Source organism: Bos indicus, chromosome 3 (genome assembly GCF_029378745.1).
Source record: "Bos indicus isolate NIAB-ARS_2022 breed Sahiwal x Tharparkar chromosome 3, NIAB-ARS_B.indTharparkar_mat_pri_1.0, whole genome shotgun sequence".
Classification (NCBI taxonomy): Eukaryota; Metazoa; Chordata; class Mammalia; order Artiodactyla; family Bovidae; genus Bos; species Bos indicus.
The window spans coordinates 78,459,199-78,474,572 of NC_091762.1; the positions used below are offsets into that span (position 1 = coordinate 78,459,199).

At 35.4% G+C, this 15,374-nt stretch overlaps 1 protein-coding gene across 6 annotated transcripts in view; it reads left to right on the forward strand.

Annotated features, from left to right (window-relative positions):
* The window catches only part of C3H1orf141 (chromosome 3 C1orf141 homolog), a 51,752-nt gene that overhangs the window by 12,340 nt on the left and 24,038 nt on the right, over positions 1-15,374 (forward strand). For 2 of the 6 annotated variants that reach the window (XM_019957301.2, XM_070786351.1), the window contains exons 2-3: positions 1,689-1,780; positions 5,517-5,674. In XM_019957301.2, coding sequence (XP_019812860.2) covers positions 1,706-1,780; positions 5,517-5,674 — 233 coding nt within the window. In that variant the 5' untranslated portion in view covers positions 1,689-1,705. Of the gene's footprint in view, positions 1-308; positions 588-1,688; positions 1,781-5,516; positions 5,675-15,374 lie in introns of those variants that run through there. The other 4 variants (XM_070786353.1, XM_070786354.1, XM_070786352.1 and 1 more) reach the window with 3 other exon arrangements.

The following is a 15,374-nucleotide window of genomic DNA, read 5'->3' on the forward strand; positions in this document are numbered from 1 at the left end:
GCTTTCTGTCCCTCCCACTGTAAGCAGCAAGTCTCCATGCCCTCATATAATTCACATCTTCCTCAAACTGGGAAATGCATTCCTTTTGTTCTTCTAGTTATTTACCTCTGTGTGTTTTATTTAGAAATAGAAATCCTTGTCCCCACTAAAATAAATTTTGGTGAGAATTAGAGTATCCTTCCCCATATTTGAAGTCATATTATGTTTAAGAGTAACACAGAAGCTAAAATTCCTGTAGTTGTTTTTAGGATATATGAGAGGGGTGGTTTCTAAATCTGAGAAGACAGTATACAGTGTCCAGATAATCTCTAATTTCTCCCCTACTCTCCTGTAGGAGACCCAGAGAATCTGAGGCATTCACAGTGTGCTAACACCATTACCCTATGTCTCTCTTTCCCAAGCTGCAACACAAGGTTACGTGGTTCATACCAAGGCAGGCTATCTGCATAGCTCACAAAAGTCCTTTGTCACATAGGACTACATACATCATGGGATGGAGGTGGAGTATTTAGATATAGCAAAATGTCAGAGGGCTTGCTGGGATGGTAAGACACCAGCAGAGCATCAGGAATTCAGCACAATAGATGGTAAAGGAAAGAAAATAGAAATGATAGTAAAGGAAAGAAAATAGAAACGATAGCTAAAAGAAACCAAATACAAAATAATTTGAGCTTTTGGCATAGGGTTCTTAATTCTTGTCTTTTCATGCTTTATTGCCTCTGTGTGATGTTGACTGAATAATATACAATATAAGAGACAATGCATAAAAAGTTTTTGAGCTAAAAAGAATCTTAGTGTAGACATTGATGTTCACTAGAAATATTGATGAATTCAATACTTTCTGTGAAGTTTTACAGACCTTTAAATAAATGTCACTGGAGCCCATTTAATTCAGTGAACAAAAATATGTTGAATGCATGAATGTCTACTCAAATTTTTAAAATAAATAAATAAAGTCGAGGGAGTTTGGGATTGGTATTCCTGATCCTTGCCTCCACTCTGCCCCTAGATATGTATATTGCATTGTAAGGTACTTTGTGGCTTTTAATTTTCTCATCTGAAAATGGAAATAAATTATACCAGGTTCTAGTTGCTAATATTCAAGTCCCTAAAACTAATGTGGACCATCTGAGCCCAGATGAGATTTGTAGCAAATTAATCAACTGGAAATATGAACTATTATGGCAACAGATCCTTCCCAGCTTGGCTGCTGCTCCTTGTGACTGATTGCCTGCTAAGTGCTGTATTAACAGTCTTGGATCATCGACCAATTTAATTTGAATGTAATTAATTCTATAAATGTGAGCTCTCTTTATTTACTTTCATTAAAATTAAATCATGACAAAAAGAAGATATATATCAAACTGCATGCCCTTGCTTCAGGTATGAGTCACATCTGGTTTCCATACAGTAATCTTGAACTTTCTTCAACTCACCTTTAATCATGCTTTTAAGAATTCCTGGGGCCCACATGCTTCTGGGAATTCTGATCATATGAGCTTCTGTCTAAAACATTTGAGTACTTCTACATTTCTGTGATTTGTTCCACGATCTAGAAAAGAACTGTATTCTTTTCTTTACCTAAAACAGTGTTGGAAATGTGTGTCTCTTAATTTATGCCTAAATAATTAATTATATGTTTAATTTTGTTTTGGAGATTTATTCCTCCCCCTCTTCCTTTTAAATAGGAATTTACTGACTGACAATGGCAGAAAGAGTCTTAGATAAGTTGGATATTCTTGATGAGCAAGCAAAGACCCTCTTGGCCACAAGAGCAAAGGTTTGTAAAATATGAGCTAAAATTCACTAACTTTGATCATTAAAAGGTTATCATTTCAAATGTGAGTGGGCTACAGGCTAATTTTTAAAAAGGTAATAATTGTATTAGTTAAAAGAGTCATTTATGAAATACTATAAAGAATTGATTAAATATACGAGGTAACTTCCAGCCAGCTGTAATGTTTGGTTATGATGCATCTAACCTGTTTTTGTTTTTTTTTTTAATCCTAAGCAGTCAAATAGTAAACGTGACTACTCCTGGGACTTCCCAGGTGGTTTAGTGACTAAGACTCTATGCTCCCAATGCAGGGACCATGGGTTCAATCCCTGATCAGGGAACTAGATCCCACACGCTACAACTAAGTGTTCACGTGTCACAACTAAAGACCCCACATGCCACGACTAAGACCCAGTGCAGACAAATAAATTTTTTTTAATGTGACTACTATAGTTTTTAATTATATGTTAAATGTAAAAACTTGTTTATTTGGTTCATTAAAAGGAAGAAAATATTTGATATAGCTACCAAGTTAGAAATAAAGTTCTTAGAAAATAAACTGAAAAGTGTTTGTTGTTTAACTGCTAAGTCATGTCTGACTCTTTTGGAACCCTATGGACTGTAGCCTGCCAGGCTCCTCTGTCTATAGGATTTCCCAGGCAAGAATACTGGAGTAAGTGGCCATTTCCTTCTCCAGGGGATCTTCCCTATCCAGGGATTCAATGTCTCCTGCATTGCAGGTGGATTCTTTACCACTGAGCCAACAGGGAAGACTCAAAAGAATGTGACTATTATAAAATTAAATATAAGATATTAATAAATAATACAGTTCTGAAACACCAGATTTTTTACATGTGAGCAATTTAATTTGATTACAAAAAGACTTGTAAGATAATATAATAATGTGGATAAATGAAGTATATATAAAGAGCAATGGAGTTTGAGAAATCAAGGAGGACACCACAGAGAGAAACTCTTAAGTGAATGAACATATTTGCAAACCTGAAAATGAAAGCATTAATGTTTGAATAGTAATTTGGTTTTTTAATATTTCATAATTATCTCCTTTCATTCAGAAAATAAAGTAGAGGAATATGGAAAAATGGAATACATTTGTTCTGTTATAGCTATCAAAATTTTGAAATACCAAACTAAGCATAACTTAACTAAAGCAAACCTGTTAGACTTTGACACCCCAAAGTTTATTGCTTTTTAATTTTTTTATTTTAAATGAATTGTAATTTACTTTAAAAGTATAATCAGAGATAAATCTATTAAATTTGTCACAAAATTTCTTTATACATAAAAGGTTAAGTTATAATTGGTAATAATAATTCTTACTTTTCCAGGAGCCTCCTTTGCACAAAGCATTTCCATGTATTTTCTCATTTTGTATAACTATGCTTAATTCATGTTACTGACAGAAAATTCTCTTGAAGTTCTTTTAAAAGTATATAAAGTCATTTAAAAAATATTTTCTTAGTTTTCAAGTTATATTTTTGGAAACAAGTTAAGCAATATATATAGATATATATAAAGAAAATTGTACATAAGGAAAATTATATAAAGAAATATTAATAGTTTTGCGCCTCTTCCCTCTAATCCTTTCCTCTGAGGCAGACTCCTTTTAGCAGTTGAGGTTAAGTAAAGACAAATGTATGTATACAATCATACATTCATAATCGTAGACTCAATTCCATGGGTGGAGGAGCCTGGTGGGCTGCAGTCCATGGGGTTGCCAAGAATCGGACATGACTGAGTGACGTCACTTTCTTTCTTTCTATTGTTCCTTTTGGAGAAGAAAATGGCAACGCACTCCAGTGTTCTTGCCTGGAGAATCACATGGACGGAGGGGCCTGGTGGGCTGCAGCCTATGGGGTTGCAAAGAATTGGACATGACTAAGCAACTAACACACATACAGACAAGATGTTACAGAAATAGTACAAATAGTTCCATGTACCTTTCCTCAGTTGACCCCCAAAGTGACATCTTACATAGTTGTAGTTCACTAGCCCAAACCAGCATGAGTCACATCCAGCACTGATACTGGTGTATTACTGTTAACCAGACTACAGACTTTACCCAGTCATCTCCATTTTTTGACCTTTATTCATTTGTATCTGTAGTTTTATGCAATTTTATCACATTACAGATTGTGGAAACTACCATAATCAAAGCATATTACACCTCCATCCTATAAAAGTACTCCCTCATGTTACTTCTTTGCATTTGGATCCACTTGTTGTTATTGTTTAATCACTAAGTTGTGTCCGACTCTTTGTGACCCCATGGACTGTAGCCTGCCAGGCTCCTCTGTCCATGGAATCTTCCAGGCAAGAGTACTGGAACGGGTTGCGATTTCCTCCTCTAAGGAATCTTCCCAACCTAGGGACTGAACCCACATCTTTTGCATCTCCTGCATTGTAGGCAGATTCTTTACCACTGAGCCACCAGGAAAGCCCATTCCCCCATCCCAATTCTGTCTCTATCCCCAGCAATGACTAATCTATTCTTCATATCTATAGTTTTATAATCTTGAGAATGTTATATAAATGAAATTATTCAGTGTGTAAAATTTTGAGATTGACTATTTCACTATGCTCTTGAGGTCCATTAAGTTTTTGCATGAAGTAATAGTGGGGTTTTTTTTATGGTAAATAATATGTAAAATTTACTGCTGAGTAGTATTCCATTATATGAATGTACAGAGTTTCAATTGCTTACCCACTGAAGGATATTTCATTGTTTTCAGTATTTTGCTTTTAAAAATAAGGCTGCTAAAAAAAATAAGCTGAAGTAAAGCTGCTATGAATATTTATGTACAGGATTTTGTATGAATGAAAGTTTTATTTCTTTGGGGTGAATGCCCAAGAGTGTGTGCCAGTTCAATGTCTGTCTCTCAGAATCAACCAGGTTAGAGCCACAGGGTTTGGTTTGAGTTCCCCCTCCCTGTGCCTCAGTCTGGAAATGCCCTTCAAGAATAAGCTAGGCTATTGTAGGGTTGACTTCATTTGTTTCTCTTTCCTCAGGGATCACGGTCCCGCTCTGCCTGTTTCCTAATGCCTGATTGTAGTTTTCATATACTCTGTCTGGTTTTCTAGTTGTTTATAGCAGAAGGGCGATTCCTATAGCACTTAATCCCTCACTGGCAGAAACAGAAGTGCTCATATCCTATGATTTCCTTTTCAAGTTATTATTTCTTTATTCCTCTGTGCAGTTCTCTGAGAGAGCTTTTTAGAGATTTTCAGCTCCTTAACTCACTCTTTAGCTTTACCCTTTTTGCTCTTCAGTCCATCTGTATAAATACTTGAACGGAATTATCTTCTGATTGCTTTCTTAACTCAATTTCTGGCTCTGGCTCCACCATGTATGCGGCTCCAGGAAGAGAAGTGGGTTGGAGGGACCTGCCTGCTATGGCTCCAATAACTCTACAAATTAATAATTGTCTTTGCTGAATATATAGGTCATTCTTAAATTCAGAACTTTAGAATTCTAAACTTCAGAGGAAACCTTCATGAGCATCTAGTCCAACACCCTCACTTAATAAATGGGAAGAGTCTGTACACAAGGCCTCCAATTTTCAGTCTGCATTATTTTTCCATTGTTGCCTGCCACATAAATTCTGTGCATGAGGGTGCATGTATAAAGTGAGATTAATTTTGCCCTTTCCATACAGGGTTTTCCTCATATGAAATGTACTCCTTTTTTTCACTGTGTTATATTTTGGATTTGTTGCAGAAAAACTGCCTTCAGAGTCAAGTAAAGAGAAAGATTTCAGTGATACCCCTGACGTTTGATTTCCAGTTGGAACTTGAAAAGGATATTGCTACCTCCATATCTAAGACAAACTCAAAGATCACAAAAGACAGATCATATGGCACTAAAAAACCAAAAAGGTTATCACTATAACTACCTGCAACTGTCAGTCTGAAGTTTTAAAGCATTATTTTTATTGACTTAGATTGTGCAATCTATATTAAATGTAAGCTTTGTCAACATAGGTATATTTCATAATGGTTATGAGTTACAGTATGCTAGATTAATATTCTGAATACTGGTTTATAAAATATTTATTATAATATTTCACCATTGTAGATGATAATTGTACATAGTAGTTATAATTCTAAATGTTTAAAGAAAGACTTCTTGAGCTTTATTATATCAATCCAAGTTAATATCAGGATTTATTTCAAGCTTCAACCAATATATTGCAAAAAAAAAAAAAAGATATTCCTAGAAAACTAAGTAAGGCAGTTTCTCTGTGTACTTACAAGGGGTAGCCTGAATATGTAATAATTGGTCTCTCACTGGCACTATGCATGTATGTAATGAGGTATATTTTTTTAGGCACTAGAAATGTGGAGGAGATCCAAGACAAAAGAAATAGTAAAATGTAGAATCAATAAGACTTCAAATCAATTGGGCATTTGTGGTAGTATCAATACTGCTGTTACCTTATTTATTTTTATTCTGTAGTAACTCAACTTTCTGGTGGGCTTCCCCAGTGGCTCAGTGGTAAAGAATCTGCCTGCCATGCAGGAGACCTGGGTGTGATCCATGGGTCGGGAAGATCCCCTGGTGAAGGAAATGGCAACCCACTCCAGTATTCTTGCCTGGGAAATCGCACTGAAAGAGTAACCTGGGGGGCTATAGTCCATGGGGTCACAAAATAGTAAGACATGACTTAGCAAATAAACAGCAAAAACAACTCAATGTATTAAGGGCAGTTTCACAGATGACAAACCCAAGTCTTGGTGAGCTAAAATGATCTGCCCAGAGTCACACAGCTAGCAAGGGGCAGACGCTAGATTTAAATACTAGCTAGATTTAAATTTCAGAGCCTACATTCTTATCATTACCACTTTCTACAGACTGATTTCCAGCTTTTGGTCTTGGTGACTAGATGTATTTTGGTGTTTTGTACTTAGGTAGGGATCATAGGTTGAAAAGCAGATTGGGGTGGGTAAGAGATTAGAACAAGAAATGCTGAGCTTTGGGACATCCAGGTGGTGGTATCTAAAAGACAGTTGAACAAACATGTCTGAATATAAAGTAAAACAAGACCATTTAGACTCAAAATACAGCTTACTCAACTGTATTTTTGTTATTTATGATTTACCAGGAAACATGTCAGAACATGTTTCCATTGTGCAGAAAAGGAGTTTGTTTCTAGCACAAATAAATATTAATGGTTTACATACTTTAGCTTTATCACAAACTTCTTTCACTACTACTTTGTTTTTCTGTAGATATGGCCAATACTTTTACTTCAAAATCATTTATAGATCTATCCATGTTAAAATAGAATATTTTAATAATACATAGAACAAGTTGCATAAAATAGAAGTTGGGCCCCACTCCTACATGAGCCAACATGTCAGATCTGATTCACACAGATTTCAGCTCAGCCTAAAACTTACATCATAATCATGACCCACCAGTACCAGAGTAACTCCTACCAACTGCATGCCTTTTTCATTTTTGATCTCTAGTCTACTGCTATTCAAAGTGTTATCTTCCATCTGGCAACATTGGTATCACTTGGCAGCTTGTTTGAAATACAGAATTTTCTGACCTCATCCCAAACCAAAGCTGTAGTTAACAAGATCCCCCAGGTAATTTCTGTGGACACTATCAATTGAGAAGTACTACTCTAGCCTTTCAAACATGGAGGAATCATTAAATACAGATTGTGGGGCCCCACTGGCAGAGTTTTTGATTCTGTAGGTCTGGGCTGGGGCCTGATAATTTGCATGTCTGGTTAAGTCTCCAGGAGACACTGATGCTGTTGGCACAGGGACCACCCTGCTCTAGCTGTGCCCCCACTGTAATCATGCTGGTCAAGAAGCTCCATGCTTCTTCTTGAATATATGGATATCATAGCAACACTCAACTTGGTGTTATGATCACCTAGATGAAACATACCTAGGGTTGAACTGTAGTTGAGTTTTGTTTTCAGAACAGTGGTTTTTAACCCATCTGCATGTTAGCCAGAGAGCTTTAAAATAATTGGATTCAACTTTAATTAGTTTGGAGTAGGGCCCAGGCATTACTATTTTTAAGGTTTCTCAGATGATTCTGAGAAAAGCTAGGATTGAGAATCATTAAAATTCATAGGGCTGCTTTCTCAGTTACTCTTACTCCCAGAGAGATCTTTTCCATGTTACTATTAGCTCAAGATTTCTGCATTTTTCTTGTATAGGTGGGAACTGATAAAGGTGATGGCCACAAACACCCAAAATTTGCTGGAAGGACATTCCTGGGATTATTTTACTGATAGGCAGAGAGTTTTATAATCATTTGAAAATCTCTCTCAGTCTTTTGCCTTTCATTTGTCCATGGTCTTTAAAACTTGTCAGCAAACACCAAAGCTACTCTTCTTTGCAACTTTTCATAATTGGACCTTTTACAAAAGAGCCATACTCACTTTAACAAAAGTCTTTTTAAAAAATTACCTTGAACATAAGTTTTAAAAGAGAAAAAAGTGATCTCTTCCATACTGGATTCTCAAGTGAAAATGGCAAATTTACCACTTATTAAGTGGTGAGATCTAGGAAACAAGTTAAGGGTAAGTAGACATATTAAGAATACTTTTTCTTTAGATTAATAGGGGCTTCTCATTAGAAAAATCACTTTCCTAAAAATAAATCCAAAAGAATATTCCTTTTAGAAGTATTTTCATGATAGAAGGATAAACTTGCATACAGGAAAGATAATGAAATATGAACAGAGAATATGATTACAGCCTATAATGAAATTTAATCAGTCAAATTCTGTCTTCCTTAATTCAATATGCATGTCTTCTACTCTGTGTGACATTAGCCTGGCATAGAGATTAAGAAGATGGGGATTGTTTGCCACTGGTTCACTGCAAAAGAATCTTCTTTGTCACTGCCTGGTGCTACCTGAGTCCCAAATAGCTTGACCTTCATAGTTGCTGCAGGAACCCACACTCACTGAAATGAGTAAAGAACCACAGGCCATTTAAGGGGACTCATATGAAGGAGGGAGATAAAACTAAACTCTCATTAACAGGTGACTCCTAATGAAACACATTTAAGGGAGGAAACAGAGGAAACTTTACAAAATCTCTCTCAAACAGGGGGAAAGGGGATTTAGAAAAAAAGACTTTTTAAATCAAAAACTGAGTAGAGAAATTAAAAATAGAATACAGATGAAGACTGCATCAATAATCTAGACGATCAAATAAAGACACAATCTTATAAAAATACCACCCCCCCACCCCCTGCCACAAAATGAAAATAAGGTTAAAAAGAAACATGTAGGTACAGTTTTAGGATACTCAATATGAAAATATACATTTAATAATGAAATCAGGAGAGCAAGAAACAGATGATGAGGAAATAAAAGAATTATAAGAAAAAAGTGTCATTTAAGACAAACTTGAATTTTCAGATCTAAAGCTTTAGCAAGTACTAGACTTATGGTAAAATTACTCAATTTCAGACAGGGGAGAAAACAGCAGTTAATTACAAAGGAAAAGATAGCAAATAAGATTCCTGTCTCATCTGTATCTCTGAGGCTAGAAAACGGTAAAACCTTTCCAACTTTTAAACAGAATGGCAATCCAGAAATCTGCTATTTGGCTGAGTCATCATTTATATTTGAGAAGAAAACAGAGACAAGTTTTTGGACTTGAAAGACTTTAGAATGTAATCTGCTTATTTATTCTCCCTGAGGAACCTACTTGGAGAAATATTTTTATCCAAATTTAAATTAAATATGAATAAAATAAAGATCCAAACTGAGTATCTTTACTACACAAAAATGTATTTGAAATTTTCCCATGGTGCCTGAATGAAACTCTGGATTTCCATCTCAAAATGGCTACTCTATAAAAATATAAAGCATTCCAAAGAATTACCAGGCAGTGTTCCCTAAGAGATTTCCAGTTGAGAAGAGGCAGCCTTAGCTCAGCTGCCATGCTTCCACCTGAACGGTACTTTCTCTGGTTTTCTTTTGTGTGCCAGTGCCACTCGCATGGTCCATTCCAGGCCCCTGCAACAGCCTTCCTTTAATTCCAGCCCATGCAGCACAAATCAAGGCCTTTCCCTGTGTCCCCTTTAACTCAACTGCAACAGGATATAATTTCACAGGGGATTTTTCTAACTATAAGACAAAAAGGGGGAGGGGAAGAGTTGAATCTTTTACAAATCCACATAGCCCCAAACCAATACAACTTACAAAAAACAGATTTATGATTTAATGCTAGTGAAGTCACCTACCAAATTTATAAGTCCAAGTCCAATTCCTCATATTTTTTTTGAGAACACAGTACTAGGAACACAAGTTTTATTCCTAGACTCTTATCCCCTCCATTCCTTCTTTCTACTGTTGGGAAAACTCTCCACAGGTGTCTTGTATTTCTGTACATTTGTGAGCAAAAGCACTGGCTGCCTTTGTTCCCATCTTTTCTAGGACATTTGTATAGCAGACAGCCTTGGAAGACAAAGAAAGTGCCCTCTTCTGAGCAAGAGCAGGAATATTGCTGCTGCTGCTGCTAAGTCACTTAAGTCATGTCCGACTCTGTGCGACCCCAGAGACGGCAGCCCACCAGGCTCCCCCGTCCCTGGGATTCTCCAGGCAAGGACACTGGAGTGGGTTGCCATTTCCTTCTCCAATGCATGAAAGTGAAAGTGAAAGTGAAGTCGCTCAGTCGTGTTCGACTCCTAGCAACCCCATAGACTGCAGCCTACCAGGCTCCTCTGTCCATGGGATTTTCCGGGCAAGAGTACTGGAGTGGGGTGCCATTGCCTTCTCCGGAGCAAGAATATTACTGCCCATTAAAAAGATCTGGGTTCCCTAAACCCAAGGTTCCAGTCCTGTAACATAACCCAGTGTGGGTGCTGATGTCATCTGGCCTTCTGCTTATTGCCCTGTGGAACTGGGGCTCAGAGAATTCATGCAGAAGATCCCACTCCTATTGCTGTGTGTTATAAATAGTTGGTTGTCTCTGAACCATCAGTCTTGTGTCTTCCAAAAGAGATGAAATTGTATCAGGCCAACTTGTTACTTTGTAAGTAGGGTCAAATCTCTGACTTTTCACAGCTCTCCACACCTAGTTGGAGGGTAGGAGCTAGGGGTAGAATGACAGAAACCTTGTTGCTTCTCTTAAACTGAGTGGTACACAAAATTGTGGCTCATTCCTCAGTGACTAATAGAGTATTCTTGTCCAGGTGCCTCTGAGCTTAGAAGGAACCTATATCACAGCTATTATATTTATCCTATAAGTCTACCTGCTTCTAGGTAGCAGGATTTATAATTTAGTTATACCTAAACTAAGTCCACAAAATTAATCCATATAATAAAATTTTAAGTAAGAAGGAGAACAACATGATAAGGGACTATGTAAGCTAAAAATGAAGTGATTAATTGAGGACAGAGTTTATGTAAAGTTTATTTTACACGTACCTAGCACTTAGTTCAGTTTTTTTTTTTATTTTATAAATTAAGTGTGCATTTACTAAAGGACCAATAAATAAATAAGTAAATAAAGCTGTCATCTCCCAGGAATTCCACCAAACTTTGCTTTCCTCTCACAAGCACTTTGAATCTTTAAGAGTATTTTGCAAAATTAGCATGTTTAAGACCTCCCCAAAGAATGTTAAAATGACCATAATTTGAGAAATTGAAAGGCACAGTACTAGTAATGGGAAAGGAAGAGCTATAAACATGGATGTAGAAGAAATTAAGATAATTATGAGTACATTGCTTCCCAGTGGCTCAGTGGGTAAAGAATCTGCCTGCAATGCAGGAGATGCAGGAGACACAGGTTTGATTCGTGGGTCCAGAAGATCCCCTGGAGGAGGGCATGGCAACCCACTCCAATATTCTTGCCTGGAGAATCCCATGGACAGAGGAGCCTGACGGGCTACAATCCATGTTGGATGCAAAGAGTCGGACATGACTGAAGCAATTGAGCACACGTATAACTATGCTGCTTTGAAGCGTGGGTCTGGTAATGGATGATCTGGGAAACTATAAATGGTGAAAATAAAATTAACAACAAGAAGAAAACATAAATAAATCAATAGCTAGAAAAATTTGAGAAAGCTGTCAGAAAACTATCTTTTACCAAAGCACCACCCTGAAGTTGTGTCAAGGGTGAGTTTCTTCAAAGAACTATTTAAATGATTTCTGAGCATAGACAAAGATGAAATACTTCCAATTTTTCTCATAAAGATAACTTTGATCCTCAAGTCTGACCATAAGAATATAAAACCATTACAGTATTTCACTTATAGATTTTTTAAAAATCTAAAATAAAATATTACCCGTTTCATTGTCTGTTCTCAACTCAGGACCATATAAAGCAGTTTTATATGTCTCCATTTCATTCTGCCCATTTTTGGTTATTAAAAGCTTGTGCAGTTTAGTATTTTGATCCTACATATTAGTCAAGGCTTTCCCTTCCCCATATGTAAGTCTAGTGACATTGGAGGACCTGAAATGAAAAGGGTATGGCCAGCAATTTGATTCTTTCTGTCCTAACCTGTAAGTGGGGGTGGGGGTGGTCTTTCCTCCAGCACATCTCCTCCTCTTCCCTCTTTTAATCTTTTTTTTCTCCTTCTGTTAGGGGAACACTGTTGTGATAGAGCCAGCTCCCACCAATTCCTTAGAGCTGAGTGTTGAATTTGCAGGGATTTTGTGAGATCATTGTTAAATACAGTCATTATTTAAATTAAATATGTAAACTAAAAATTCAATGACATATTAAAACAAATACTGAAAATGCATCATTTCCTCATTATTTTCTTATATTTTATTATTATCTATTTTTTTGAAGTCCTTTAGTTTGCTTTTATTTCATCCAACAGAAGGTCTATTTGTGCAAGGGATCAGACACTGGGAATTAGAGCTGGGAGAGAGCAGGAAAAGGGAAAAAATAGCCACATCCACTATCACAGATGGGTCTTCCCAGAACTACTGCGTGGGGGTGAATGACAGAGTCTGGAATTCATCACCTTCTCTTTCCTCCCTTCCTCCCTTCCTGACAGGGAGGTCTGTTGTACTACAGTTCATGGATCACAAAGAATTGGACACGACTTAGCAAGTAAACAATATATTCTGCAAATGTATTTGAAAAAATACCTTTTTTAGATAAGGATAAAAAAAATCATCTCCTTAACAAGACAGTCAACACCATTAGGGTGGAATACTTGACACATTCCATTTAAATTAGAAATAGGATGCCCATTCTAGTATACCTAACTATTGTGGAATTATTCATCAATGATATTTTTACATAAGAACATGAGATACATGTTACATGTTCTTATGTAAATGTATGTTTATTATACCTAACATGGGATACATGTTAGGTATAAATATTTACCTAATAACATAATATTAGGTAATAATGTAATATTAAAATAATATAAATATTTATATTTATTATATTATTTATAATAATATTATATTTATTTAATATTTATTTATTTAATAAACAATTCTTAGTAATTACATTAATTAAACAATAATGTTTAATTAATAAATATTTTAATGTTTATTTTATATAAATATATTTATTATATTATTTATAATAAATATAATAAATTTATTATATTATTAGGTAAATAAAATTTTACCTAATAATGTAATATTAGGTAATAATATAATATTAAAATGATATAATAAATATTTATCTATTATAAATATTTATTGCTGCTGATAAGTCGCTTCAGTTGTGTCCGACTCTGTGGGACCCCATAGACAGCAGCCCACTAGGCTCCTCTGTCCCTGGGATTCTCCAGGCAAGAACACTGGAGTGGGTTGCCATTTCCTTCTCCAATGCATGAAAGTGAAAAGTCAAAATGAAGTCACACAGTCGTGCCCGATTCTTAGCGACCCCATGGACTGCAGCCTACCAGGCTCCTCCGTCCATGGGATTTTCTAGGCAAGAGTACTGGAGTGGGGTGCCATTGCCTTCTCCAATAAATATTTATTAGGTAAATATAAATAAATATTTACCTAATAATATAATAAATTATTATACCTAACATGAGATACATGTTCTTATGTAAATACATGTTATTTGTCCATACTAGTATACCTAACTATTGTGGAATTATTTGTCAATGATGTTTTTACATAAGAACATGAGATACATGTTCTTATGTAAATACATGTTTATTATATCTAGCATGAGATACATGTTAGGTATAAATATTTACCTAATAATATAATATTAGGTAATAATATAATATTAAAATAATATAAACATTTATATTTATTATATTATAATAATATTATATTTATCAATTATATTTATTTATTTAATAAATAATTAATTCTTAGTAATTATACTAATTAAATAATAATATTTAATTAATTAATAAATATTTTAATATTTATATTTATTATATTATTTATAATAAATATAATCTGTTTATTATATTATTAGGTAAATAAAATTTTAATTATTATACCTAACATGAGATACATGTTCTTATGTAAATACATGTTATTTGTCCATACTAGTATACCTAACTATTGTGGAATTATTTGTTAATGATATTTTTACATAAGAACATGAGATACAAATTTAAATGTTTTGCAAAGAACAGATGAATTATTTTATAAAGATTAAATGATTGTTTACTGAAAATCCTAAAGAGAATAAACTGAAAACTCACTGCAGGTTATAAGATTTTAAGAAAGTTCAATGAAAATTTACCAAAACAATTTATACATTCAACAAATACTTATTACACAGGTACTATGTGCCAGTCACTCTCCTGGGTGCTAGGAATGCAACAGTGACCTAAACAAAGACCCTACTCTCAATTCACATTCTAGGATAAGGTTCCCAAACTAAATAAATAAATCAACATATAATGTAAATTTACTAGTGACAAATGCTATGAAGAAAAATACAGTAAATTAATGGAATTAGGATTGATAGGGATTACTTTAGATGGGAGAGGATGAAAAAAGACCTTTCTGGAAAGGTGGAAATTTGAGTAGAGACTTATGAAATAGATCACTTATGATTTGGGTGAGTAAGCCTCTCAATATATAGGGGGAGAATACTACAAGCAGAGGACAGAGCAAGGGCCAAGGTCCTGAAGTAGGAGCTCAAGTTCCTTTTCTTAAACCAAACAGCCAGAAAACTCACTCTGCTTCCATGTTGAGGGGAGGAGTGAAGGGATGCACAGAGAGGCCTGGAAGGGGCATTCAATGGAAACTCATCTACTTAGAAATATAAGAATTGAGGAAAGTTTCTGTCTTTCAATGAGAATTTTGAATTTTATTCGGTGTGACGGGAAATGGTAGGAGGAAATGACAATCTCATTTACATTTTATGAGTGTCATCATGGGTTGTATTGGGACCATTGGGTGCAAGAGAGATAGCAGACAGAGCAGACAGAAGAAGGCTAGAGATGTGGAGTAGTTCAGATGAGACATGAAGGGGCCTTGGAACTAGGACAGACGTGATGAGGAAAGAAGCTGTTCAATTTGGAATGTGTTTCAAAGAAAGATCCAGTGAGATTTGTTGAGATATCAGGAATGGGAAATGAGAGAAACAGAAGTCAAAGATGACTGCAGAACACACTTGAAATCTGAAAGAATTGG